We start from the raw sequence: 20,707 nt of genomic DNA on the forward strand, positions 1-20,707 counted from the left end.
AATTCACCATTGGAAAGTGTAGTTTCTATAGATGAACATAATGCTATAATGTTATTACAGTAACTTCTGGGTGAATTGAGGATAGGTAAGATTAAAATAGCTTCTTATGCACAGAAAACTTGATAGGCTATTCTGTACATTCGTTTCCTGTATTTCCTAAAATAATTTTTATGACCAAATGAGTGGTCTCTGGATAAAAATGATCGCATTTTAATTATGCAAATACAATTTAAATTAAGTAACATATTAAACGATTTATCCTTCTATCAAACACGAATGTTCCCTGGATCAAATGTCCTATTTTAATTATGTAATTACTTTATATTTATTTCTAACGGGTGCAGCGGAGCGCACGGGTACGGCTAGTAATAACAACAACAACAATAATAATAATAATAATAATAATAATAATAATAATAATAATAATAAAACAAAAATACTTATAATAATAAAATAAGTACTAAGACAGATAAAATAAAATATAAAACCACTTAGCGAGAGTTAACACAACTTAAATAACCATATAATAACCAGGAAAAAAATGACGAACTCGAAAATCAACAGAAAAGTTCGTTGTATCTCAGACGACAGCAACCGCCGTATTGACATTGTGTTATGCATTAATGGTAGTAGGGGGGAGCCGAAAGTCTACGTAACTGCCGTTCTTTTCGAATCTTCTCATATAATCATGGGAAGTTAATGCTGAAAAACAAAATGTCTACGAGTCAAACTGTTCATTATTACCAGGATAAATACAAATAATACTGAAATATATTAATCAAGTTTCAGTTATAGATCTTCTCTTTTGTGCAAGAGGTATCATATCAAAATATTTTGTGCGAGATCGTGCGTATTTGCTTGTTTTCCGCACAGAACCAATACGCGGTAAGTGTGAAATACCACATTCAGTATTCCCAACGTAACACACATAACAATTTCCCTCTTCTTACCGCTTAAGCGCGACATTCATTTTACTGCTTTAGGCTTTTAACATATTATTTTTAGAGACGTTTAACATAGTAATAATTATAAATTGGAAATTTACCACTGCAATTTCACCTAAATTGCAATGTTAATTATTGTTTTTAAATATTTGCAAAAATTAAGTAAACTCTACAACACCACAAAAGTTACTGCATATGTAATGCAAGTAACATTAAGGAAGCCGTGAAAAAATCAACAAGATTCCAGATGCCGATGTTATTACTGCAATATGTTATATAAATAATATTGTTAAAATATTAAAATGAAAAATAAATCATTACATAACCTTACCGTTTGTTTTAAGTTCGCATTTATAGACTGGGGGAAAAAAAGACAGACGTATATCACGGCCTGCTGGAGTATAGTAAACACAGAAAACATTTTATAGCAACAATGCTGAAGAAAGATATTTTGGTTTTCCGAAGTTGCCGTCATTAAACAGAAACCAACATGGAGATTTCATTGCAACTAATTAGAAATTCGTCTTTCAGGTATGTAATAAACGACCTTCGCACAACTACGTTTCGCTTTTTCAATCTTTTCCTCGACCATGAAAACGTCAACATACCGCTCTTGTAACATATATTACTATTATGAATGGCGGGGAATATATAAATTTCAAGAACTCTCTAGTGACAGAGATAGTGACAAGTACAATCAAGTGTATCTGTGGCGATGCTAAGAAATCATTTATTGGAGATATGCACTGTTATTAATTAAGAAAGTGATCTATTTATATTTATTACAATGTTTTATCTTATAGGCTACATGCATCAGATAAATACAATAAATATTAGTAACATATAATGCTAGTAACACTTAAATAGTACATTATGCAACGAGCCTATAATAATAATAATAATTAAGAATCGAGTATGGATATTTATGAAACGAGCGCAAGGGAGCTTCATAATTTTCATACGAGCTTCTTAATTACCATTATAGGCGAGTTTCATACGACTTTTTATGCTCGACCATATTTCTAACTTGAAATTACCGGTATTCAGATGTATAAATTTTATTTGTAACTGACAAGATCGGAAGTGACCTTGTTCTAGGTCGTGAATTGTGAGATGTGCGCAGACGCGAAAGTATTGATTTTTTCCGAGGAACAATAATGTCATTGACCTTGACGTAGTCCCGTTAAACTTGATAATATTATAATATTATAACCTTGATTATTGAATTCGACATTGAAAAACGAGATGACAAATTTAATTTATTTGAATATTATTTACAATTAACGCTAATTATTATAGTAATAGAACATAACCTTCTGCGACAGTATTGGATTTCCAGCCTCCGTGAATTTTCGCTAATTCTCTTTCGATTGCATATCCGAGAATAATCGATACTTGCGGTTTTATAACGGTAGAAAGCTGACCTGTCATTGGCTGAACAGTTGTAACCTGAGTCGTCATTGGCTGAAAGACCTGACCTTTAATGAGTAGGTGTACTTTAATGACATGCATTAAAGGTCTGCTACCAGGTGTATAATTACTACATTTAGGCATGGTCGAGCATAAAATAAAATATAAAACCACTTAGCGAGAGTTAACACAACTTAAATAAGCATATAATAACCAGAAAAAAAAATGACGAACTCGAAAATCAACAAAAAAGTTCGTTGTATCGCAGACGACAGCAACCGCCGTATTGACATTGGGTTGCATTATTGGTAGTAGGGGGGAGCCGAAAGTCTACGTAACTGCCGTTCTTTTCGAATCTTCTCATATAATCATGGGAAGTTAATGCTGAAAAACAAAATGTCTACGAGTCAAACTGTTCATTATTACCAGGATAAATACAAATAACACTGAAATATATTAATCAAGTTTCAGTTATAGATCTCTCCTTTTGTGCAAGAGATATCATATCAAAATATTTTATACGATGAAAGAGTAATGGAACGGAGAAATATTCTCTCCGGCGACGGGATTTGAACCCGGGTTTGTAGCTCTACGTGCTGATGCTTTATCCACTAAGCCACACCGGATACCACCCCGGCGTCGGACAGAATCGTCTCAGATTAAGCTCCAACTCTTGGGTTCCCTCTAGTTGTCGCCCTCTGCACTACGTCATAGATGTCTATGAACGTAGGACCGAAGTCCACACATGTGCTGAGGTGCACTCGTTATGAGTGACTAGTTGGCCGGGATCCGACGGAATAAGCGCCGTCTTAAATCACGAAGTGATTTACGCATATCATATATATTATTTTAATGTACCGAAGTACATATGATATTTCCATGCAGATATTCTGCGTCATCATACGATGAAAGAGTAATGGAACGGAAAAAAATTCTCTCCGTTCCATTACTCTTTCATCGTATGATGACGCAGAATATCTACATGGAAATATCATATGTACTTACTTACTTACAAATGGCTTTTAAGGAACCCGAAGGTTCATTGCCGCCCTCACATAAGCCCGCCATCGGTCCCTATCCTGTGCAAGATTAAGCCAGTCTCTATCATCATACCCCACCTCCCTCAAATCCATTTTAATATTATCCTCCCATCTACGTCTCGGCCTCCCTAAAGGTCTTTTTCCCTCCGGTCTCCCAACTAACACTCTATATGCATTTCTGGATTCGCCCATACGTGCTACATGCCCTGCCCATCTCAAACGTCTGGATTTCAAGTTCCTAATTATGTCAGGTGAAGAATACAATGCGTGCAGTTCTGTGTTGTGTAGCTTTCTCCATTCTCCTGTAACTTCATCCCGCTTAGCCCCAAATATTTTCCTAAGCACCTTATTCTCAAACACCCTTAACCTATGTTCCTCTCTCAGAGTGAGAGTCCAAGTTTCACAGCCATATAGAAGAACCGGTAATATAACTGTTTTATAAATTCTATGTACTTCATATGTACTTCGGTACATTAAAATAAATAAATAAATAAATAAATAAATAAATAAATAAATAAATAAATAAATAAATATATATATATATATATATATAATATTTTATGAATGGCGAGCGAAATATAAATTTCAAGAACTCTCTAGTGACAGAGACAGTAACAAGTACAATCAAGTGTATCTGTGGCGATGCTAAGTAATCATTTATTGGAGATATGCACTGTTATTAATTAAGAAAGTGATCTATTTATATTTATTACAATGTTTTATCTCATGCATCAGATAAATACAATAATTATTAGTAACATATAATGCTAGTAACGCTTAAAATAATAATAAAATTTAACAAATATCATACAAACATTTTCACTTTATTTTTAAACTTAAGAAAATCCTTGCGCTTTTTCTCCTCACCGTCACTACTTCGTCACTTTTCATTTCGCACCGGTCTGCACGCCAGTCGCGTCATCGCAATCTGTTATCCAGGTCAGTCGCGTTGTTCTTTGTAGCAGCGGTGGGTGTTAACAAGCTCTTTGTCTCCAGAAGCGCGTCTTATGCGAACCGTGCACTGACGAGTTCCCAGGAATGTCAATTAATTCCCCTTCTGTGAAGTCGTGTAGTAATATTAGTTCTAATTAGCGAGGGGGTTGCGTGCCCCTCTGAATGCTCAAGTGGGTTCCTGCGCCTGCGGTGAGCGCCGGCTCAGCAGCCAGCCAGCCGTGATGCCAATTTGTAGCTCGCGTCTCTCAGGATTAATCTCACATCGCACTCGAGTTCGAATCCAGGGCAGTGCAAGTCGTCACCACTAGACAACTATTGGATTTCGCCACGATAATGGTGTGGTTTTGATGTTGTGTTGCGGATTCGAAGCAAATGTTGTCTAGGCCCTGCGTCATGACTAGGGACCGGACTTTTTTTATGTAATATCAAGGTATGAAATATGTAAATATTTATGTAAGAAAAATAAGCTGAATATGTACCAAAATATGTCTTCTTCTTCTTCAGCTACAGGGATTAGGCCTATTGGCCTGTTCCGTCTTCAAGTCTTAAATCATCTGTCCATCTTATTTTCGGTCTTCCGACATTTCTATATCCTGTTGGTGCATAATCCATAATTTGTTTTGGTAATCTGTCATTACTCATTCTTGTAATATGTTGGTACCAATTTTGTTTCTGATTTTTAATCTTTTCTTCTAAATTAAAAATATTTAATAATTGTCGGATATTTTCGTTTCTTTGATGATCCAATAAAGTATAACCTGCAACACCTCGTAGGAACTTCATTTCACTTACTTGGATTTTTCTTTTTGATGCGCGGTTTAATGACCAGTTTTCTAGCCGTAAGTTAATAATGGAACTGCTAGGGTTTTGTAAAATTTTAATTGCGTTGAACGCTGTGTTTTATTTCTTAAAGTTCTTCTTATTGTTCCACACATCTGTTGGAATTTGCTCAGCTTACTGTTAATATCCTGTTCACCCAAATAAGATATACTGCAGCCTAAGTAGTTAAAAGAAGATATCTGTTGTATAGTTCCTTGATTAATAACTATTTTACATCGCCTATGGTTAAGTCCTCTGAAAGCCATTGTTTTAGTTTTGTTATTAGAAATGTTTAGGTTATATCCTTCTGTTATTAGCTGGAACTGGTAAGTTGCCATTTGTAGATCATCCTCAGAACCAAAATATGTAAAATCATGAAAATATTTAATATCAATATCTGGCAGGTATAGGATAGGTAAGACTCTCCGGTTGTGATTTCATAGAGCACCCGACTTTTTTTACCGCACACTTGACACATTATTATTTTTCCATCTGTAGTGAAAGCTTCGTCTATTGCAATCCATGATTTTATTTTTGTCGTTAGGGTTCAAGATACAGGGGCCATTTTAGTTAGTTAAAAGCAGTAGATAAACTCACTTGCACTTTATACTGTAAGTACTAAAATTAGAGAACTGAGTGAAATGAATGACACAACAGTACTCCAAGCACTGTTTCGCTTTACTGGATTAAGATAAAATAAGAAGAGATGTGGGACACATGCATTTTAGTTGCTCCCTGTAAGAAACAAAGTACCTACTAAAACCTCAAACTATAGGCATTTACAGACTGTTGTTTGAAAAGTGGCATTCCTGTCTTATTCGAAAGGGTAGGATTATTCCAGCCGAGAACCATACTTTCTAATTGCTCGGAAAATCCCATTTCCGTATAGATCTACTAAATTTAAAATAAAGAGGTCAAGCAATAACCTGAAAGTCTGTCAGACTTGACACGGGTTTTCCCTGGAAGAATTAGGAAGAGGATGGGTAACGTTGCAAATTGCATGGGAACGACTTATTAAGACGTGTCCAGAACAATTATAGTTCGAGAAAAATCATGTCGTCCTCCACCGCATGAAGGCAACGCTACTTTATGAGTGATTTTTAGAATGCAAAGTAGTTGTATGAGAAAGGTTGCCTTTTGTTCACTCACATTTACAGTTGGCGGTATGGGGTAAGTGCCTCTATACTTCCTGGAACTAAGGACGTTATGTTTCGTCCCGAAATATATCCTTTCTTGGGTAGGTAAAAAGGCTTTTTAAATCTGTGTATTTCAAATTGTAAACTTCCCCAGCAAAAGTTTTCTTTTTCCTTTCAGAGAAGTAAAAATGAATAAAACCCCTAAATATGTAGATTTATGTAATACCACGCCATAATATGTAATGCGGGGTAAATATGTAAAAATATGTAAGTATCAAATTTTAATATATTAATGGTAATTACAAGATTCGCAAATACTTGTTATTTATATACGGTTAGGTTGAAAGGAATATAATATGTAATTACATAAAAATCCGGTCTCTAGTCATGACACTTACACCAATGATCTCGCTTGTGTGTCAAGTTAGAATTACTTCACAGAAAAAAAAGAACGAAAACAAAAAAGAAAACGTTGTCAGCTGTATTGCACTGATGGATTGCTCTATAAATAGCACAGTCATGCTTTTGAATCCCACCTGAAGCAAATATGTGGAGGTTGCAAACAAAACCGGTCTTTTCCAAAATAGTATTTTTTTTTCAGGAAGTAGAAAAAACTGTATAGAGCTTTCAATTTACCTCAAAGTGAACGACAATTTTATGTGTCGTGCATGTTATTCTTGTTGTTCTAATGGTACCAATAATCAAAAATATTTTGGAAATGTCCAGTTTCTTTTGGAAATATGAGGGAAATGTTAACTTTTGTTCGAAAAAAAGAAGCTATTTGACATTTACAACAGTAAAACTTACACGTCAATTACATCAACTGTATCATGGAGTAACAAATAAAGGCTGCGGCAAAACATCCTCCCTAATTTAATAATAATAATAATCCGTGGCGCTACAGCCCGTGAAGGGCCTAGACCGACCAGCCGGCTGCTGGCGTCACGCCCACATGCCGAAGCAGAGGTGGACGATCATCCAACCAGAATGGAGGTATCGTGTGGTTAGTACGATGATCCCCCCACCCGTTATAGTTGGTATTCGCAACCGGATTTCGCTACCTATCGTAGCTCCCCAAGTGCATCACGATGCTGGATGGGCACCGGTCCCATACACTGGCCGAAATTTCATGAGAAAATGTCTTCCCCCATGAGGACTCGAACCAGCGCGCATTCCTTAACGCGAGTCCTAGGCGGGATGCCTTAGACCGCGACGCCACGGCGCGGGACTCCCTAATTTAAAGTTTAAATAAAAAACAGATGGATCAAAATAAGGAAACTTTATTAATATGAATGGTACCTTAACAGTGGAAATTTTTATTTTTTGATTAACGTGTCTCTCAAGTGGTGTCCTTCACTATCAATGCATTGTTGAATGCGACTTCGGAAATTCTGCATCACTCTAACTAGCATTTCTTGAGGAATAAGACCCATTTCTTTTTGTATTGCATTTCTTAGGTCTGGAAAAGTCCTCGGCCGATGTTTCAACACTTCAGCCTTAAGCTGTCCCCATAGAAATAATCTCAGAGTGTAAGGTCTGGTGATCGTGCTGGCCAAGGGACGCCGCCACGTGAAGAAATTAAGCACGCGGGAAACATCTGTCTCAAGAGTTTGAGTGAAATCTGAGCTATGTGAGAGGTGGCTCCGTCCTGCTGAAACCATACCTGGTCAATCTGCAACGCATTGACTCTTGGTGCCAAAAAATTGTTGATCATAAAAGTGTACCGCTGAGAGTTCACTGTCACTGTAGCACCATCCTCTTCAAAAAAGTAAGGACCAAGTATCCCGATTCTTGCAACCGCTCACCATACAGTAACACGGTTGTTATGTAGAGATTTTTCATGAAGTTCACGAAGGTTCTGTCCACTCCAATATCGGAAATTTTGATGATTCACGCATCCCGATAAGTGAAAATGTGTAATGCAGATGCTGAAGATGCTGTGGTTCTTTTTAGTGATGAAGCATATTTTCACTTATCGGGATGCCTGAATCATCAAAATTTCCGATATTGGAGTGGTAATTATGTGGTAAACATCGGTCAGGCAATCTTCCAGCAATAGGTGTTCAGATCGCATAGGCTTACATTATCAAATATAGACATATATTTTAATTAAATTTTGAAACTGTAACTGAAAATTATGTTTCCCGGATCTCTATTGCGTGAACATGGCGGCCTACATAATCACCCTACGATAACACTTTTAAAATAATTTAAATTAAAAAAAAAAAAACATTTAGCTCAACTATGTGAATACACATTGCATGAAAATAAAAATATGAATTGAATAGTTTATTTTTCTAGATATTCTTCACTTTCATTGTTTTATATAATGGAAAAATAAATATATTATAACACTTTTACAATAATTAGCAATAAAATATTATCACTCTTGCACATATAATTGGAAATGACGGATTTTGAATGAATTGCTAATTGAAACACATACAGAGTGTTGGAAATGTCCATTTTTTATACAAAAAACAATGAAAGTATTGGTATTATTATGATATGGAAGTATCCGGTTTTGATTGAAAATACTGAATTTTCCATACTATTTCTCATGGAAATGGACGAATTAGGATAAAAACAGTAACATATTCAGAAAGATGCCTCCCTAAACACACCGGAATTGTAAAAGACTCATTTTTTGTTTTCGGTGGAAATGACCGGTTTCGTTCGCAACCTCCACATATGTTTTCCCTTCGTCGACACGATTTCCTATATTAGGTTAGATGACGATCAGCGTCATGCTAACCCCATACACAGGAGTTTTTCTATCAGAACACAGATAAGGAATTTTTGTTCATTGGTAACGTTCCAAAAACCAGAGGCAATAAATGATGATAATAAAGGAAAAATATAATGGAAGTGATAGTTGTGGTAATCGCAATATCAGACCAACGCAACGTGAAGGATGCAGTAGTTGCACCACTACGTTTAATGATTAATGAGCTTTATTAATATAAGTACCGTACAAGGATAGGACAGCGAATTGAGTAAACTTAACTTCACCCAAATAAAGTGAACGTTACCTAAGAATTCTGGGTGAAGATATACTAAACACTGTATATTTTAAAAATAGGAACTCACCTGAGACTGCTATAAGTTTCGTAGATTTGTTTTCAGACAAGAAACAAATGACAAAGAAATCTGTTGTATTTTCGATTCATAAAAAAAAACATTCAAATCCACCATTTAAAAATAACTCTATGGACGAAAGAAAACTAACAACAATATTGGTAACCACATCAACAATATTGGTAACCACATAAAAGTCTACTAATTTCCTGAGTTATCGTGTAAAAAATCAGTTTGAAATTAATGCACATAAAGATTTGTGGAAGCTTGTTACGAATCCTTCATATATGATTATTTTTCGTGACCAGAATATTGTACAAAATGGAAATATAAAAATTGGAAATTTATCTTTTGAAGAGGTGGAGAAGTTCAAATATCTTGGAGCAACAGTAACAAATATAAATGATATTCGGGAGGAATTTAAACACGGAATAAATATGGGAAATGCATGTTATTATTCGGTTGAGAAGCTTTTATCATCCAGTCTGCTGTCAAAAAATCTGAAAGTTAGAATTTATAAAACACTTATATTACCGGTTGTTCTTTATGGTTGTGAAACTTGGACTCTCACTTTGAGAGAGGAACATAGGTTAAGGGTGTTTGAGAATAAGGTGCTTAGGAAAATATTTGGGGCTAAGCGGGATGAAGTTACAGGAGAATGGAGAAAGTTACACAATGCAGAACTGCACGCATTGTATTCTTCACCTGACATAATCAGGAACTTAAAATCCAGACGTTTGAGATGGGCAGGGCATGTAGCACGTATGGACGAATCCAGAAATGCATATAGAGTTTTAGTTGGGAGACCGGAGGGAAAAAGACCTTTGGGGAGGCCGAGACGTAGATGGGAAGATAATATTAAAATGGATTTGAGGGAGGTGGGATATGATGATAGAGAATGGATTAATCTTGCTCAGGATAGGGACCAATGGCGGGCTTATGTGAGGGCGGTAATGAACCTCCGGGTTCCATAAAAGCCAGTAAGTAAGTAAGTAAGTAAGTAACTAAATATTTGTGGAAAGTTTTTTATTTCCTGTAAAATTTTCATTTTTGGACTTGACTAATTTTTGCACCGTGATTTTTTATCGGGCGCGGCGACCATATGTTTCTTGTACACCCTGCCTGCAGCTGATGTTTTTGCAAAGGCTCGTAGGTTCGGTCGAGCCGCCACTGACGAGCAGCACAGGTCGATAGGGCTGTGTGCATCCGACAGGTCGGTTACTGGGAATGCGGTGATTAATGCCCCGCGTCCTTTCACCCGGAAATATTGCAGGCAGTCAATCAAACTTCTTCCCTCTTCCTCTATAGTTTTCAAACGTTTAACAAAGTAAAAAAACTACACGCGACTGAACCTGAAGGGAGACGCACATGACGCTTAATGGCGGCTATATTTTTTCTCCAATTCATACGCACCATGCATAGCCTAATGGGACGTTTTGGTATATTAAGGCTTCTTCTTCTCAAGTGAAATAAGCTAATATATTATGATAATAGGGTGTTAACTAAAATGAGTTGAGTGGTGAAAGTTATAGAAGACCACCGCTGAAATCGCTGCCGTCACAGGCCAAGATTTATTTCAACTGACGCTACGATCCGAATTAACCTTCAATCTGAACAGGCCAGGGGTTCTAATTCCTTCCTACAAGTCTATAACCATCTGTCTTCAATCTCAAAGTTCAATAAAGCGAAAAAAATAATTGCATTGCAATTATGTTTTAAAGACATTTAAGATACGGGAATTTTCCTTGAAGCAAGTAAAGAGATGGGTTTGGAAGTAAATCCCGACGAGAATATTGTACGAAATGGAAATATAAAAATTGGAAATTTATCCTTTGAAGAGGTGGAAAAATTCAAATACCTGGGAGCAACAGTAACAAATATAAATGATATTCGGGAGGAAATTAAACACAGAATAAATATGGGAAATGCCTGTTATTATTCGGTTGGGAAGCTTTTATCACTCAGTCTGCTGTGAAAAAATCTGAAAGTTAGAATTTATAAAACAGTTATATTACCGGTTGTTCTGTATGGTTGTGAAACTTGGACTCTCACTTTGAGAGAGGAACATAGGTTAAGAGTGTTTGAGAATAAGGTGCTTAGGAAAATATTTGGGGCTAAGCGGGATAAAGTTACAGGAGAATGGAGAAAGTTACACAACACAGAACTGCACGCATTGTATTCTTCACCTGACATAATTAGGAACATTAAATCCAGACGTTTGAGATGGGCAGGGCATGTAGCACGTATGGGCGAATTCAGAAATGCATATATAGTGTTAGTTGGGAGACCAGAGGGGAAAAGACCTTTGGGGAGGCCGAGACGTAGATGGAAGATAATATTAAAATGGATTTTAGGGAGGTGGGATATGATAAAGACTGGATTAATCTTGCTCAGGATAGAGACCAATGGCGGGCTTATGTAAGGGCGGCAATGAACCTCCGGGTTCCTTAAAAGCCAGTAAGTAAGTAAGTAAGTATAAGAATGAAAATTATATACCTCGATATTTGAGATCTATTTCATACCATCTCAAGCTCCACATTAACTTTCAAGAAGATGTTCCAAATGATGAGCAATAAAAATTTAAATATAATTTGTAAACATATTAATTTAAATAAAATTATTCTCTTTTTCCAACATTATTATTCGTTTTCGTTTAGGCATTTCTTTCTATGGAATGTGGACTTTAGTTCAATGTGAATTTTAAGTGGATCTTTTTACATTTCGAAAGTATTAGTGATAGACTTTTTGGAATGCTGGAAATTTTTGGTATGTGGACGTTACCAAATTTTGGACATTTTGGTATATTGGAACTTTTAGACATGGACCACATCTCTGATAAGTGTCCAGCGCTCTAGCCACTAGGCCCCAGTGACGGCTATAAAATTGTTACTATTACGTTATCTTTATTGTGCATTATTATCGGGTAAACTAACTCGTAGATACTGTCCAATAGTTTAGGGCAAATAGTTTTTCATACACACCAACAAACAGACAGACGGCATCCCCAAAAGTATGCTATTTTTTAGTTTTCCGTGATGCTGAAAAGTATATTCTTGCGAAAATATCTAGAAGTCGTAACAGACAATAAAACAATTAAGGGGGGACAAACAGGTTTGAGCACTAAAAATTAGGGAAATTCAATATTTTTTTCTCAGCAATTAATGATTTTTTTTTTCTTGCAATGTTACATGCTCACTATTCACAGATTCTGCAATTATAGATTATTTTCAAATTTACTAAACGTTTCACCATTATGAGTAATTATCATAAGAAAAAACTAGCCGTTTTTGTGATAATGTCCACAAATATATTTCTGAGCCATTCTTTTTTCTATTTATTCCTGAATGTCAAATGAACAATATGAACTACAGTACAATCTTTGAAACGTCTAGAATAGATGTTTTTTTTTTTTTAAATTTCTTATGAGAATTTAAATTTTTAATGTTTTTAGGTATTTTTAAAAATAAACTAGAAATGATACAGCAATAACTGTAGTTCATCTTGTTCACAAGTATGAAAGACTGTTGCATGCAAAATTTTACTGCGATATCTTAGAAACTTATCGAGTTACACAATTTTTTTTTAAATACAAGTTATGGGAAAGGAGTGTTAAATACACCTTATGTGTGGAGAGCTAAATAAGGGCACGCTCGCATGTTTATGGTGATATCTACCAAAATATTGTATATCGTAAAAATTCCTTCACTGACATAACTTGAGCTATATATATAATCATAATTTTCCTTACTGTGTGTACCTAAAATATTGTATTCATTGTATGCTTTGCACTGCACTATTTTATTATTATTATTATTATTATTATTATTATTATTATTATTATTATTATTACTACTACTCTTATTTATCATCATCATCATCATCAATAATTGGCTTATTTTTTATACTTTGTATGTCTCATTTATTTTGACCTGCTGTTCATATTTTATTATCCTTTTTCCTTTCTTTCTTTATGTTATATATTATGTCTGGTCCACACCTGTGCAGTAATGGTCAGCGCGTCTGGCCGCGAAACCAGGTGGCCCGGGTTCGAATCCCGGTCGGGGCAAGTTACCTGGTTGAGGTTTTTTCCGGGGTTTTCCCTCAACCCAATACGAGCAAATGCTGGGTAACTTTCGGTGCTGGACCCCGGACTCATTTCACCGGCATTATCACCTTCATTTCATTCAGACGCTAAATAACCTAGATGTTGATACAGCGTCGTAAAATAACCCAATAAAATAAAAATATTATGTCTGATTTCTACTTACTTGTTGTTTACATTATATTATTATTATCTTATTCAGTTTTGTGTGTAAAATTGTAGTGTACTTTGTAAATTTGTAGTGTTTCTTGTAACGCAGTTTTACTCCTGTGAGTGTTAGAGAAGGCCGTATGGCCTTAACTCTGCCAGGTTAAATAAACCATTATTATTATTATTATTATTATTATTATTATTATTAAATATAAATGTCCAATGTCTATATAAAAATTAATTTAAAAATCATTTTTTTACTCTCAAACCTGTAATTCCCTCTTAAATTGTTTAAACTAAAGTAAACCCCATTGCAGGCCAAATCTGCCCAGAGGGTGGCGAGAGGTTAAGGCACACACCTTCACAGACAATCGGCATTTAATAGCAGTAGGGATGTCAGCCCTACTTGTCCGGCGTCTTTAACTCCAAGGAAATACCCCTGGTACTCATTTCTGTTAGAGACTGAGTAGACGTCAGGGCCATAGTACGGCTGGAAGGATTAGATCAGTGGAAAAATCTATGACCCCATCAGGAATCGAACACGCGAGCTTCCAGCTTGTAGCGTTAATCACAACGCTGACGCGCGTCCCAGTTATATTATTTGCTTGGTTATGATTTGTATATCTGTTTTCAGGTTCTGAAAATGTTCTTTCATGCATACAGTAATAGCTACTTCCACAAACTTCCGATGAGTACTGTTAATGCATTTCATTAACTGACAATATTGTAATTTACAGCACACCCTGTAGCGCTTAATAAGGCAGGCTGAGATTGTGACCCCTGACGTAAAGTGACACGGGGTCAAAGACCATGCTCGAATTGTTTCAATTTATTGTAGACATTTCGTTGAGCAGATGTGAGTTATTAGATCTGTTGCTGTGGATACGACGACAATGTTCAGCTAGCTCATTGGTTTAATGATCTAAGCCCAAGGAAGCACGGCGCATTAAAAACAATTGACGTTCTCAAACTTCAAGCATATAAATCTTGAAAATGCTTGGCTTAAGTACCTATTTATTTAATGCAGGTTTTATGGATGGCGGTAATGGCACAAAGGAATGGGAGGAGGGGGATGTGAACACACGTGGACACGAGTCCTGTGACATGCACTCTTGTGAGAAATAGTTCAGCTGGACCACGTTCCTTGTCCATCGCTAAGTCCATCGAACTTCGTCATCGATGAGTGACAGTGACTCCTTACATTAACGACGACTATTGAGTTGAGAAACTATACTTTTCGTATGTAAGGATTATGATTCTTTTTTTATTTTTTACACCAACATATTACTATGATTGTACTTAGTCACATACTTTCAAATTGTGACTTGAGTAGGTTTCTATAATAAAAAGAAAGCAATTCAAACAGAAATCCGAAATTACTCCGTGACATTATTACCTGTAAGCCTAATTCACTATTTTAAATATTTATCTTCACGTGGGTGTCAAGGAAAAAAATAGATTTCAAGATTTTCTCATTACATGTCTGCATTGCAGAAGTGATGAAGAGCACAACAGTAAAAGACAAATACAAACATGGAAATTACTTAAGAAAATTTGCGTTAACTGCACTGACGTTCGTTTTTGTACGTTTGTGTTATGTGATATTCTTTCATAATTTGCTAGTAAAATGTGAAATAAAAATTATACTGTAAGTTATTATTTTAAAATTATTTTATGTAGGTATTTTATTCTGATTTTAAGAATGACATATTTAATGATATAAAGTAAAGTATTCCAGAAATTCTGCTGCTATAGATAATTTATAAATGTGCTGTATTATACCTTTGAATTTCTGATGATATGACGTTGTTAACAGAAGACATGGCATTAAGGGGTATGCTACTGGAGCTAAATGACAGCTGCGAGCAGTATGGGATGAAGACAAATGCAAATAACACGAAGACCATGGTCATAGGAAGAAAAATAAAAAAGGTAAACTTGCGAATTGGAAATGAGGCAGTAGAGCAAGTGGACAGCTTCAGATACTTGGTGTCTACTATAAGCAGTAACATGAGCTGCTGCCAGGAAGTCAAAAGGAGGCTAGCAATGGCAAAGGAAGCTTTTAATAGAAAAAGGAGCATCTTCTGTTAACATCTGGAAAAAGAACTAAGAAAGTGCTTTGTGTGAAGTGTGGCGTTGTATGGGGCAGAAACATGGACATTACAAAGAAGTGAACAGAAGCGATTAGAAGCATTTGAAATGTGGATATGGAGAAGAATGCAGCGTGTGGAGTGGACAGACAGCACAAGAAATGAAGCTGTCTTGGAAGAGTGGGTGAAGAAAGAATGATGCTGAAACTGATCAGGAAGAGAAAACCGAATTGGTTGAGTCACTGACCGAGAAGAAACTGCCTACTGAAGGATGTACTGGAAGGAATGGTGAACGGGAGAAGAGTTCGAGGTAGAAAAAGATACAGTATCAAATAATACACGACATTAAGATATGAGGCGTTCAGAACTAAAGTGGATTAAATCACAAATTTTCATACATTGAGTTTAATTCATTTTTTGATTGTCTGAAGTTGGATCTTTTCCGAGCAGTAACAGATCAAGTCTTAATTTCCAAGCATTCGCCGGTAGGTGACACTAGTCACTTTTGGCTCATATTATTTGTTCATGATGTTCTGAGCCATAGTGGATCAAGTCACCAAAGCGTTGCATGAATTAACATCACAATTGTTTATATTTTATAAATCTAGAATTTGAGGATGGAGCAATAAAATTATTGCTAGTCAAATTAGATAATTCACTAGAGCAGGTTAACTTTAAGTCATATTATCTCAAAACCATGGCTCATGGACTTGATCCACTTTAGCTCTGAACGCCTCATATATGGATCATATGAGGAAACAAAGAGGAAGGCAGAAAATAGGAAAGATTGGAGAATGCTGAGTTTGTAGTGAAAGACCTGCCCTTGGGCAGAACTCTAGGAATGAATGAATGAATGAATGAATACCTTTGAAAGGCTGTAGAGCGATTACTAACTGTTATTTAAAAATGTACATACAATGATACATATATAACCCTAGCATGTCAGCTGCTTCGTGATTAGGATTCCCTTGATTGGAGAATAATAATAATAATAATAATAATAATAATAATAATTATAATGATTGTGAGATGGGAATTTGAGTTTAGTTTCTGATTATCAGTTATGTTTAACGAAAAAGGAATTAACTTCGATTTCATGACTTACTTACTTATTGGCTTTTAAGGAACCCGGAGGTTCATTGCCGCCCTCACATAAGCCCGCCAGCGGTCCCTATCCTGTGCAAGATTAATCCAGTCCCTATCATCATATCCCACGTCCCTCAAATCCAGTTTAATATTATCTTCCCATCTACGTCTTGGCCTCCCTAAAGGTCTTTTTTCCCTCCGGCCTCCCAACTAACACTTTATATGCATTTCTGGATTCGCCCATACGTACTACATGCCTAGCCCATCTCAAACGTCTGGATTTAATGTTCCTAATTATGTCAGGTGAAGAATACAATGCGTGCAGTTCTGTGTTGTGTAACTTTCTCCATTCTCCTGTAACTTCATCCCTCTTAGCCCCAAATATTCTCCTAAGCGCCTTATTCTCAAACACCCTTAACCTATGTTCCTCTCTCAAAGTGAGAGTGCAAGTTTCACAACCATAAAGAACAACCGGTAATATAACTGTTTTATAAATTCTAACTTTCACATTTTTTTATAGCAGACTGGATGATAAAAGCTTCTCAACCGAATAATAACAGGCATTTCACATATTTTATCTGTGTTTAATTTCCTCCCGAGTATCGTTTATATTTGTTACTGTTGCTCCAAGATATTTGAACTTCTCCACCTCTTCCAATTTTTATATTTCCATTTCGTACAATATTCTCGTCACGAGACATAATCATATACTTTGTCTTTTCGGGATTTACTTCCAAACCTATCTCTTTACTTGCTTCCACTAAAATTCCCGTGTTTTCCCTAATCGTTTGTGGATTTTCTCCTAACATATTCACGTCATCCGCATAGACAAGCAGCTGATGTAACCCGTTCAATTCCAAACCCTCTCTGTTATCCTGGACTTTTCTAATGGCATACTCTAAAGCAAAAGCAAATTTGTATTCGAGCCAGTTTCTGAGAATAAAATAATGAAAATGTTGCCCTGAAAGATTTCTCTCCTCCCTCAACAGAAAGAAACTGAGAAGGAGGAGGTCACAGTACACGAGGTCCGTCGATGCAATCTTCTGCCCGTGCTTATTATATTGTGTGCGCTATAGAGCTTCGGTATTATACAGTTTTATTTGGACAAGATGAAACAACTGATGTACAGGAGTGATTTACGACTTGTCAACTCACCACTATCGAAGGAGACCTCGCTGACCATGATCCACTTGGCGGCGAAGTAGAGCTGCAGCCGGACGTAGCGGCCCACGCGGTTGTGCAGCTTGATGGTCACGTTGCGCGCGTGCTCCATGATGAGGTCGGGCATGTACGAGAACAGCACGGGCTCGCCGAAGAACTGATGGCCCCCGATGCTGAAGTGCACTTTGGCGTGAGAGAAGACCTGCAAACAATAAGCCAAACAGATTGTAACAACCAGCCCCATGACATCACAACAGGCTGAGAAGACTGCTCCTCAACACCTGGTCACTGCGAACGCGTGACTGCATTGTCTTATCCAAAGTCACGCTCTAATCAAATCTCTGTACCATGAGAGGATCTCATTAAAAAGGCACAAGTTAGACGTCTGGTATAGATATATCGTAGATTACTGCATATCATTCACGTGCCAATCCACCAATGGAGTGTATGAATGTACTGAGCTTCATGTAAGTGGGAAACAACTGGAGGATCTGGCAATTTCGAACGGGAATATAATAAACTGTAGGTAGATTTAGTACAAGTTGGAAACAACGGGAAGCTATGACAAGTTGTAAGTCAGATTGTATAACAGCTTAGGCAGATTTAATACAAATTGGAAACAACTGGAGGATCTAACAATTACAAACTAAGATATTTGAAAACTTAGGCTGATTTTCTAGAAGTTGAGAACAACAGGAAGATCCGACAAAATGTTACAAATCAGAATGTATAAAACTTAGGTAGATTTAATACAAGTTGCAAACAACAGGAAGATCTGACAAATGATGAGGTAGAATGTATAAAAATTTAGGCAGATTTAATGTAAGTTGAAAACAACTAGAGAATCTAACAATTACAAACTAAAATATTTAAAAACTTAGGCTGATTTACTAGAAGTTGGAAACAACAGGAAGATCTGACAAATTACAAATCAGAATGTATAAAACGTTAGGCAGATTTAGTACAAGTTACAAACAGCAGGAAGATCTGACAGATTATAAGGCAGAATGTATAAAAATTTAGGCAGATTTAATATAAGTTGAAAACAACTAGAGAATCTAACAATTACAAACTAAAATATTTAAAAACTTAGGCTGATTTACTAGAAGTTGGAAACAACAGGAAGATCTGACAAATTACAAATCAGAATGTATAAAACGTTAGGCAGATTTAGTACAAGTAACAAACAGCAGGAATATCTGACAGATTATAAGGCAGAATGTATAAAAATTTAGGCAGATTTAAGATTTAATACACGTTGAAAACAACTGGAGGATCTAACAATTACAAACTAAAATAATTAAAAACTTAGGCTGATTTACTAGAAGTTAGAAACAACAGGAAGATCTGACAAATTACAAATCAGAATGTATAAAAACTTAGGTAGATTTAGTACAAGTTACAAACAACAGGAAGATGTGACAAATTATAAGGCAGAATGTATAAAAATTGAGGCAGATTTAAAATTTAATACACGTTGAAAACAACTCGAGGATCTAACAATTACAAACTAAAATATTTAAAAACTTAGGCTGATTTACTAGAAGTTGGGAACAACAGGAAGATCCGACAAAATGTTACAAATCAGAATGTATAAAAACTTAGGTTCAGATTTAGTAGAAGTTGCAAATAGCAGCAAGATCTGACAAATTATGAGGTAGAATGTATAAAAATTTAGGCAGATTTAATATAAGTTGAAAACAACTGGAGAATCTAACAACTACAAATTAAAATATTTAAAAACTTGGCAGATTTACTAGAAGTTGGCAACAACAGGAAGATCTGACAAATTACAAATCAGAATGTATAAAACCTTAGGCAGATTTAGTACAAGTTACAAACAACAGGAAGATCTGACAAATTATAAGGCAGAATGTATAAAAATTTAGAAAAATTTAAGATTTAATACACGTTGAAAACAACTGGAGGATCTAACAATTACAAAATAAAATGTTTAATAACTCTAGCTGATTTACTAGAAGTTGGAAACAACAGGAAGATCTGACAAATTACAAATCAGAATGTATAAAAACTTAGGCAGATATAGTACAAGTTGGAAACAGCTGGAGGATATCATAATTATAAACCAGTATATATAAAACTTATGCAGTTCTATTACAATTTGTAAACAACAGAGGATCTGTCAAATTATTTCAGAATGTATAAAAACTTAGGCAGATTTAGTACAAGTTACAAACGACAGAAGGATATGACAAATTATAAGGCAGAATGTATAAAAATTCAGGCAGGTTTAATATTTAATATACGTTGAAAACAACTGGAGGATCTAACAATTACAAACTAAAATATTTAAAAACTTAGGCTGATTTACTAGAAGTTGGGAATAACAAGAAGATCTGACAAATTACAAATCAGAATATATAAAAACTTATGCAGATTTAGTACAAGTTGGAAAAAACTGGAGGATGTGGCACTAAAAAACAAAACTATTTAAAAACTTAGGCAGATTTATAACGGGGGAATCTGAAAATTATAAATCAGAATGTATAAAATCTTAGTCATACTTAGTACAAGACGGAAACAACAGCAGGATTTAAGAATTAACAAACCAAAATATTAAAAAAACTGAGGCAGATTTACTGCAAATTGGAAATATGGGATCTGATAATACAAATCAGAATATATTATATACAAACTTAGGTACATTTAGTACAAGATGGACACAAGAGTAAGATTGAAACTACAGGAATATGTGACAACTGTAAAGTTTACGGTT

The 20,707-nt window shown here is 35.6% G+C and overlaps 1 protein-coding gene across 4 annotated transcripts in view; it reads right to left on the minus strand.

Annotated features, from left to right (window-relative positions):
- The window catches only part of Ddr (discoidin domain-containing receptor 2), a 1,446,713-nt gene that overhangs the window by 135,119 nt on the left and 1,290,887 nt on the right, over nt 1-20,707 (minus strand). For all 4 annotated transcript variants that reach the window (XM_069815692.1, XM_069815694.1, XM_069815693.1 and 1 more), the window contains one exon: nt 17,965-18,172. In XM_069815692.1, the coding sequence (XP_069671793.1) occupies nt 17,965-18,172 (208 nt within the window). The remainder of the gene's footprint in view (nt 1-17,964; nt 18,173-20,707) is intronic.

The sequence above is a fragment of the Periplaneta americana genome, chromosome 17 (genome assembly GCF_040183065.1).
Source record: "Periplaneta americana isolate PAMFEO1 chromosome 17, P.americana_PAMFEO1_priV1, whole genome shotgun sequence".
Taxonomy (NCBI): domain Eukaryota; kingdom Metazoa; phylum Arthropoda; class Insecta; order Blattodea; family Blattidae; genus Periplaneta; species Periplaneta americana.